Raw genomic sequence first — 10,098 nt, 5'->3', positions numbered from 1 at the left:
TCATCTCGGGGTTGTGGAGTAGAACTCATTCCCATTTCCATGAAGTTTCCAAGTGTCGGTGAAAAATTCAAACGCCGTCTTCCTTCTTCGGTCATCCGGGGTGATTTGAATGTGTACATGTTTGGGGAATTTCTTCATCTCGGGGTTGTGGAGTAGAACTCATTCCCATTTCCATGAAGTTTCCAAGTGTCGGTGAAATAATCTGATGTCAGGTGTGGATTATCCCATTTTCCGGTGAGTAGTTCCGTGATTTCCATATCTCGATGAATCATGCCCTATTATTTCAGAAGGACGTCGAAGTTCCCAGTCAGATGAGTCGAAACCATTCCAAACTCATTGATATACTGGTTGATTTACCTGTGGATATTACAAGGAATCAGTAACTGTATGGTGAAATTTTCAGAACGGTGAAAATTCTTCCAGTTATACAGTTTAAATTATCTATATGAAAATTGAAATGGAATCCAGATGTCCACCAGAGTAATAATTGACAGGTCATGATGTCCAATTCTTCAAGTACTTCTTTATTGGATGATGATATGAATAAATCTTCAGGAATCATGTCTTCGGTGGAATTGGGCTTACAGCTGATCATCCGATGAAAGGTGTGTTGCCTATCTCCAGCATTTATTCTCATCGGTGAGTATCTAGCCTCTTAGAAAATTTCATCTGTAACACTGCGGAATATTTCAGTTATTTATCAGAACAGTAAGAGATTAGAAATGGCATTCTTCAAATAGATTACACAGTGAAACTACTAATTTATATCTGATGGCCTTTGAAATTCAGGGCAAGTGACTGGAATTGTTTTTATTGCATAATATTCACTGACTTATTATGTACTATTCGGTTTCATCAACATTTACATATTAAAAATCAGTCTACTAGACTTGAATATAATGTTATAAGATATTGGGTTAGGCCCTATATGGTTTTACACAGTTTACAGGATTATGAAACAAAAACAACGGTATCTTCTTTTTAATTCTATCTCATTTTCTTGCTCTCTCTTCTCTCCGCTGCGTGGCTTCCCTCTCTGTGCATCTTGCACATGGACGCCGGGCTGGTTGTTCCAATCTAGTTGCTGTCGGCCGTGGGGCCAGTTTCCTGGGTACGCATTCGCAGTACCTGGTCTGCGTACCTATCAAACCACATCTGCTGCAAAATAGGAGTGGTGGACCTCGACACTCCTGCCGCGAGGGACATGTCTTGCCGCACTTCCAGCAAGTGTTGGGCCTAACCTCTAGGTACACTTTATTTCCCATCGTACCTACAATACGAACACTCCTGGGGGCCGGTGTGGTTTGATCTGAAACATATGGTTTAGTTATGACAGTGTTATCTTCCACACTCGTCCTGAATGAAATTTTGGAACCGGTATCTTGCTTACTGGTACGCAGCTGGCACAAAGGGGGTGTTTGTGTAGACTGTGTAGTGGTCCGTTTCACCACCCTCTCCACTCTTGCTAGGGTGTTTCTCCCTCGCACTGACGACACCGAGCTCTGGGGGGGTTCCGGGCATCCGCATCTCCGTCGTTGTTCTCCTCCTTAACGCCGGTACTTCCTTGAACGGCGCATCCACCATCTTTCGAGGTTGCATCTTTCCTGCCAGTTGCTGTTGGGGTACTTTGAACTTTTGGCACGAAGTGCAGTTCCGGACATATTTCGCAATGTCCCTAAACATACCTGGCCAGTAATAATTCCGCGAGATCTTCGCAATCATCCTAGCTATTCCCAGATGTCCAGCCAAGGCAGAGTCGTGGTTTTCTTCCAGTACTTTGGTCCTCTGTTCGGTGGGTATACACAACTTCCAGGGATGGCCTGTTCCAGCTTCCCTGACGTCTGGTGAATCCCAAAAGTGTCGGTGCAATCTTCCATTGATGATGGAATACTCGGGGCAGTGCTCTGGTCCTTTCTCTACTTCCTGAAACTTATTTTTGTACCACTTACATTGCATACCTGTTTCTTTCAGTTGGACACAGTTGAGTGTCGGCAATGGATTTCTCAACGAGCTCTCAGCAAGTCTGTTGTGGGATCCTCTTCGGTTCTGGAGGTGTTTTTCGGGAGTCTGCACCTCTATGACCTCTTGGCTAACCTGTTTAGCTCTGGGGATCCGTCGTCCTTCCAGATAACATTCTGTGTTCTTGATATCCAGGGAGAAGTTGTATGTCTTCAGCATCTCTATTCCCAGGATTAAGTCGACTGGTAAGTTGGGTACAAGTAAGAATTCTATGTTCTTCAGGGCATAATCGGCTATCACCATTGACAAGTGATACATCTTCGGTATGGCTGTAGTTTGTCCATTCGCTACCATGACAGCTTCAGTCGTTGATTTTTCTCCCTTGATTCCATTCCTTTCACACAGCTGGGCCACCCTCTGACTACAGCAGCTCTTTGCCGCACCAGTATCTATCAACGCATGGAATAACTTTCCCTCAATGTGCACTTCTACCAAAGGCCAGCTGTCGTTGCTAACAATAGGAATTACTGTAGTTAGGAGTCCTGCTGAAGTTGACGGTGTCGTTCCTCTCCGGTTTTGAGGACATGGGCAGTCTCGTGAGAGGATATTTTCTCGTTGACATCGGGAGCAAAACATTTTCGGTGTCCCTCGGCAGTCTCGACGTAGGTGGCCATATCCCCCGCATCTGAAGCATTGTGTCTGGGAGGACACTCTTCGCTCCGGTGCTGATCCATTCCGATCCTGGGAGGTGTTGGCATTTCCTGTTCTGTTGGTCGAGTATTCCGGTGGCCTCGAGGGCAGATGGGGACGATCTGGTCCAGGGGATACTGAGCAATTCCAGTCTCCTATCCTTCTGGCTGTGGTTAGCGGTCTTGACGGGCCCTTCTTCGGAGATGGAGATGGTGTGGGAGCTTCCTGACGAGTACTGTGGTTTCGTTGTCTAGTATTCTCCGAAATTGCAGAGAGGTTGGCCGGGTAGTCCTGTTGACGACGTTGATGATATGTTAGATGTGGTTCATCGATGAGGCTGGGTTTAACCGGTGGTTTGGTATAATGTCCCATCTGCCATTGAACCATTTCAAAAACTTTTCCCTTTTTCAGGAGTTCATCGTAGGTGGTCGTCTCCTGGAAAGCCAAGGCCTGTTGCAGTGATGGCAATAACCTCTGTCTTATCAGTCGAATCTGTTCACTCTCCGTGAAAACTACTAAGCAACCATCTGAATGCCTGAACATCAATTTTCTACTACTATCTGAATCTACTAAATGCCTAAACATGAATTACCGATTTTGGGTCGGTTACCCCCTTTTATAACTTCGGTGCGGGACGGTGAAGGAATTCGGTCCACGTGACTCTTCATGTCGACAAAAACCTCGTTTTTCGAGAAAATTCTCTTGGCGGAACGTAATCTGACATATGGAAAAAAATATATCAGCGGTAAAAACGCCGAAATAAATAATTTCTTATATTATTTCACTCGGATTATTCGAGGCCCTGGTCGGTTGAAAAACATGAAGCATGGACTTTTTCATTATCGCGGTGAACAATTAATAAATTATTTCCAATATTTACGGAATATATCAGAATGATTAATTTAAACGGAAAACAATAAAATATTCTTTAGACGGAGCCTGATCATTCCTATGGGAATAATCAGACTTCGTTACAAATGAACAATTATCAAAGTAAGCCATTCCACATTGTTGATTTTCTTAGACTCGGATGTCACGCAGGTAGCTATAATCTCCCACGTGGTAAGGTCAATTGCTGCTGTAACCACAAATGCACGACTGACTTCTGTTGTTGATTTCATTTGTTTGTTATTTTATTCAATGTTTCTCATTCTAACACTTTTCATCGTATTGCACAGGGACGAAAGCTTGACACACGTGTCTATGAAAACCACATCGGTATAAGGGACTGTTCTTATTTCCTTTTTTCTTTTTGATGAACAATTATCCAAGTAAGCCATTCCACATTGTTGATTTTCTTGGACTCGGATGTCACGCAGGTAGCTATAATCTCCCACGTAGTAAGGTCAATTGCTGCTGTTACCACAAATGCACGACTGACTTCTGTTGTTGATTTCATTCGTTTGTTATTTTATTCAATGTTTCTCATTCTAACACTTTTCATCGTATTGCACAGGGACGAAAGCTTGACACACGTGTCTATGAAAACCACATCGGTATAAGGGACTGTTCTTATTCCCTTCTTTTTGTTTAAAGAACAATTATCCAAGTACGCCATTCCACATTGTTGATTTTCTTGGACTCGGATGTCACGCAGGTAGCTATAATCTCTCACGTGGTAAGGTCCATTGCTGCTGTGACCACGAATGCACGATTGACTTCTGTTGTTGATTTCATTTGTTTGTTATTTCCTTCTATGTTTCTCATTCTAACACTTTTCATCGTATTGCACAGGGACGAAAGCTTGACACACGCGTCTAAGGAAACCACATTGGTATAAGGGACTGTTCTTATTCCCTTTTTCCATTTTGATGAACAATTATCCAAGTAAGCCATTCCACATTGTTGATTTTCTTGGACTCGGATGTCACGTAGGTAGCTATAATCTCCCACGTGTTGAGGTCAATTGCTGCTGTAACCACAAATGCTCGACTGACTTCTGTTGTTGATCTCATTCGTTTGTTATTTTCTTCAATGTTTCTCATTCTAACACTTTTCATCGTATTGCACAGGGACGAAAGCTTGACACACGTGTCTAAGGAAACCAATTTGGTATAAGAGACTGTGCTTATTCCCTTCTTTTTGTTTAATGAACAATTATCAAAGTAAGCCATTCCACATTGTTGATTTTCTTAGACTCGGATGTCACGCAGGTAGCTATAATCTCCCACGTGGTAAGGTCAATTGCTGCTGTAACCACAAATGCACGACTGACTTCTGTTGTTGATTTCATTTGTTTGTTATTTCCTTCAATGTTTCTTATTCTAACACTTCTCATCGTATTGCACAGGGACGAAAGCTTGACACACGTGTCTAAAGAAATCACATTGGTATAAGGGACTGTTCTCATTCCCTTCTTTTTGTTTAATTAACAATTATCCAAGTGAGCCATTCCACATTGTTTATTTTCTTGGACTCGGATGACACACGGGTAGCTATAATCTCCCACGTGGTAAGGTCATTTGCTGCTGTAACCACAATTGGAAGGCTGACTTCTGTTGTTGATTTCATTTGTTTGTTATTTCCATCAATGTTTCTCATTCTTACACTTCTCATCGTATTGCACAGGGACGAAAGCTTGACACACGTGTCTATGGAAACCACATTGATATAAGGGACTGTTCTTATTCCCTTCTTTCTGTATAATGATCAATTATTCAAGTAAGCCATTCCACATTGTTGATTTTCATGGACTCGGATGACACGCAGGTAGCTATAATCTCCCACGTGGTAAGGTCAATTGCTGCTGTAACCACAAATGCACGACTGACTTCTGTTGTTGATTTCATTTGTTTGTTTTTTCCTTCTATGTTTCTCATTCTAACACTTTTTATCGTATTGCACAGGGACGAAAGCTTGACTTACGTGTCTAAGGAAGCCACATTGGTATGAGGGACTGTTCTTATTCCCTTTTTCTTTTTGATGAACAATTATCCAAGTAAGCCATTCCACATTGTTGATTTTCTTGGACTCGGATGTCACGCAGGTAGCTATAATCTCCCACGTAGTAAGGTCAATTGCTGCTGTTACCACAAATGCACGACTGACTTCTGTTGTTGATTTCATTCGTTTGTTATTTTATTCAATGTTTCTCATTCTAACACTTCTCATCGTATTGCACAGGGACGAAAGCTTGACACACGTGTCTATGAAAACCACATCGGTATAAGGGACTGTTCTTATTCCATTCTTTCTGTATAATGATCAATTATCCAAGTAAGCCATTCCACATTGTTGATTTTCTTGGACTCGGATGTCAAGCAGGTATCTATAATCTCCCACGTGGTAAGGTCAATTGCTGCTGTAACCACAAATGCACGACTGACTTCTGTTGTTGATTTCATTTGTTTGTTATTTCCTTCAATGTTTCTCATTCTAACTCTTTTCATCGTATTACACAGGGACGAAAGCTCGACTTACGTGTCTAAGGAAGCCACATTGGTATGAGGGACTGTTCTTATTCGGTTTTTTCTTTTTGATGAACAATTATCCAAGTAAGCCATTCCACATTGTTGATTTTCTTGGACTAGGATGTCACGCAGCTAGCTATAATCTCCCACGTGTTGAGGTCAATTGCTGCTGTAACCACAAATGCACGACTGACTTCTGTTGTTGATTTCATTCGTTTGTTATTTTCTTCAATGTTTCTCATTCTAACACTTTTCATCGTATTGCCCAGGGACGAAAGCTTGACACACGTGTCTAAGGAAACCAATTTGGTATAAGGGACTGTGCTTATTCCCTTCTTTTTGTTTAATGAACAATTATCAAAGTAAGCCATTCCACATTGTTGATTTTCTTAGACTCGGATGTCACGCAGGTAGCTATAATCTCCCACGTGGTAAGGTCAATTGCTGCTGTAACCACAAATGCACGACTGACTTCTGTTGTTGATTTCATTTGTTTGTTATTTCCTTCAATGTTTCTCATTCTAACACTTCTCATCGTATTGCACAGGGACGAAAGCTTGACACACGTGTCTAAGGAAACCACTTTGGTATAAGCGACTGTTCTTATTCCCTTCTTTTTGTTTAATGAACAATTATCCAAGTAAGCCATTCCACATTGTTGATTTTCTTGGACTCGGATGTCACGCAGGTAGCTATAATCTCTCACGTGGTAAGGTCCATTGCTGCTGTAACCACGAATGCACGATTGACTTCTGTTGTTGATTTCATTTGTTTGTTATTTCCTTCTATGTTTCTCATTCTAACACTTTTCATCGTATTGCACAGGGACGAAAGCTTGACACACGTGTCTAAGGAAATCACATTGGTATAAGGGACTGTTCTCATTCCCTTCTTTTTGTTTAATTAACAATTATCCAAGTAAGCCATCCAACATTGTTTATTTTCTTGGACTCGGATGACACACGGGTAGCTATAATCTCCCACGTGGTAAGGTCATTTGCTGCTGTAACCACAATTGGACGGCTGACTTCTGTTGTTGATTTCATTTGTTTGTTATTTCCATCAATATTTCTCATTCTAACACTTCTCATCGTATTGCACAGGGACGAAAGCTTGACACACGTGTCTATGGAAACCACATTGGTATGAGGGACTGTTCTTATTCCCTTCTTTCTGTATAATGATCAATTATCCAAGTAAGCCATTCCACATTGTTGATTTTCATGGACTCGGATGACACGCAGGTAGCTATAATCTCCCACGTGGTAAGGTCAATTGCTGCTGTAACCACAAATGCACGACTGACTTCTGTTGTTGATTTCATTTGTTTGTTTTTTTCTTCTATGTTTCTCATTCTAACACTTTTTATCGTATTGCACAGGGACGAAAGCTTGACTTACGTGTCTAAGGAAGCCACATTGGTATGAGGGACTGTTCTTATTCCCTTTTTTCTTTTTGATGAACAATAATCCAAGTAAGCCATTCCACATTGTTGATTTTCTTGGACTCGGATGTCACGCAGGTAGCTATTATCTCCCACGTGGTGAGGTCAATTGCTGCTGTAAGCACAAATGCTCGACTGACTTCTGTTGTTGATTTCATTCGTTTGTTATTTTCTTCAATGTTTCTCATTCTAACACTTTTCATCGTATTGCACAGGGACGAAAGCTTGACACACGTGTCCAAGGAAACCACTTTGGTATAAGGGAATGTTCTTATTCCCTTCTTTTTGTTTAATGAACAATTATCCAAGTAAGCCATTCCACATTGTTGATTTTCTTGGACTCGGATGTCACGCAGGTAGCTATAATCTCTCACGTGGTAAGGTCCATTGCTGCTGTAACCACGAATGCACGATTGACTTCTGTTGTTGATTTCATTTGTTTGTTATTTCCTTCTATGTTTCTCATTCTAACACTTTTCATCGTATTGCACAGGGACGAAAGCTTGACACACGTGTCTAAGGAAACCACTTTGGTATAAGCGACTGTTCTTATTCCCTTCTTTTTGTTTAATGAACAATTATCCAAGTAAGCCATTCCACATTGTTGATTTTCTTGGACTCGGATGTCACGCAGGTATCTATAATCTCCCACGTGGTAAGGTCAATTGCTGCTGTAACCACAAATGCACGACTGACTTCTGTTGTTGATTTCATTTGTTTGTTATTTCCTTCAATGTTTCTCATTCTAACTCTTTTCATCGTATTACACAGGGACGAAAGCTTGACTTACGTGTCTAAGGAAGCCACATTGGTATGAGGGACTGTTCTTGTTCCCTTTTTTCTTCTTGATGAACAATTATCCAAGTAAGCCATTCCACATTGTTGATTTTCTTGGACTCGGATGTCACGCAGGTAGCTATAATCTCCCACGTGGTAAGGTCAATTGCTGCTGTAACCACAAATGCACGACTGACTTCTGTTGTTAATTTCATTTGTTTGTTATTTCATTCTATGTTTCTCATTCTCACACTTTTCATCATATTGCACAGGGACGAAAGCTTGACACACGTGTCTAAGGAAACCACAAGGGTTTGTTCTCATTCCCTTTTTTCTTTTTGATGAACAATTATCCAAGTAAGCCATTCCACATTGTTGATTTTCTTGGACTCGGATGTCACGCAGGTAGCTATAATCTCCCACGTGGTGAGGTCAATTGCTGCTGTAACCACAAATGCTCGACTGACTTCTGTTGTTGATTTCATTCGTTTGTTATTTTCTTCAATGTTTCTCATTCTAACACTTTTCATCGTATTGCACAGGGACGAAAGCTTGACACACGTGTCCAAGGAAACCACTTTGGTATAAGGGAATGTTCTTATTCCCTTCTTTTTGTTTAATGAACAATTATCCAAGTAAGCCATTCCACATTGTTGATTTTCTTGGACTCGGATGTCACGCAGGTAGCTATAATCTCTCACGTGGTAAGGTCCATTGCTGCTGTGACCACGAATGCACGATTGACTTCTGTTGTTGATTTCATTTGTTTGTTATTTCCTTCTATGTTTCTCATTCTTACACTTTTCATCGTATTGCACAGGGACGAAAGCTTGACACACGTGTCTAAGGAAACCACTTTGGTATAAGGGACTGTTCTTATTCCCTTCTTTTTGTTTAATGAACAATTATCCAAGTAAGCCATTCCACATTGTTGATTTTCTTGGACTCGGATGTAACGCAGGTAGCTATAATCTCTCACGTGGTAAGGTCCATTGCTGCTGTGACCACGAATGCACGATTGACTTCTGTTGTTGATTTCATTTGTTTGTTATTTCCTTCTATGTTTCTCATTCTAACACTTTTCATCGTATTGCACAGGGACGAAAGCTTGACACACGTGTCTAAGGAAATCACATTGGTATAAGGGACTGTTCTCATTCCCTTCTTTTTGTTTAATTAACAATTATCCAAGTAAGCCATCCAACATTGTTTATTTTCTTGGACTCGGATGACACACGGGTAGCTATAATCTCCCACGTGGTAAGGTCATTTGCTGCTGTAACCACAATTGGACGGCTGACTTCTGTTGTTGATTTCATTTGTTTGTTATTTCCATCAATATTTCTCATTCTAACACTTCTCATCGTATTGCACAGGGACGAAAGCTTGACACACGTGTCTATGGAAACCACATTGGTATGAGGGACTGTTCTTATTCCCTTCTTTCTGTATAATGATCAATTATCCAAGTAAGCCATTCCACATTGTTGATTTTCATGGACTCGGATGACACGCAGGTAGCTATAATCTCCCACGTGGTAAGGTCAATTGCTGCTGTAACCACAAATGCACGACTGACTTCTGTTGTTGATTTCATTTGTTTGTTTTTTTCTTCTATGTTTCTCATTCTAACACTTTTTATCGTATTGCACAGGGACGAAAGCTTGACTTACGTGTCTAAGGAAGCCACATTGGTATGAGGGACTGTTCTTATTCCCTTTTGCTTGACACACGTGTCTAAGGAAATCACATTGGTATAAGGGACTGTTCTCATTCCCTTCTTTTTGTTTAATTAACAATTATCCAAGTAAGCCATCC

The 10,098-nt window shown here is 41.0% G+C and overlaps 1 protein-coding gene across 1 annotated transcript; it reads right to left on the bottom strand.

The window, feature by feature from the left end:
* Positions 1 to 520: 520 nt before the first annotated feature.
* On the bottom strand, positions 521 to 3,234 carry LOC123675357. Its single transcript, XM_045610710.1, has 2 exons — positions 1,391 to 3,234; positions 521 to 1,309 (listed from the first exon to the last, which is right to left on the bottom strand). Exons 1-2 carry the CDS (start codon positions 3,232 to 3,234, stop codon positions 1,255 to 1,257), a joined length of 1,899 nt encoding a protein of 632 aa, XP_045466666.1. The 3' UTR covers positions 521 to 1,254.
* Between the last annotated feature and the right edge of the window lie 6,864 nt (positions 3,235 to 10,098).

Source organism: Harmonia axyridis, chromosome 3, assembly GCF_914767665.1.
Source record: "Harmonia axyridis chromosome 3, icHarAxyr1.1, whole genome shotgun sequence".
Lineage (NCBI taxonomy): Eukaryota > Metazoa > Arthropoda > Insecta > Coleoptera > Coccinellidae > Harmonia > Harmonia axyridis.
The sequence above is the reverse complement of the archived record's forward strand: the minus strand, read 5'-3'. Positions and strand labels throughout refer to the sequence as shown.

Coding starts and splice junctions, on each gene's coding strand:
- LOC123675357 (XM_045610710.1), bottom strand. CDS start 3,234: ATGTTTAGGCATTTAGTAGATTCAGATAGTAGTAGAAAATTGATGTTC. Junction 1,310..1,390: donor TTTGTGCCAGCTGCGTACCA/GTAAGCAAGATA, acceptor CATATGTTTCAG/ATCAAACCACACCGGCCCCC.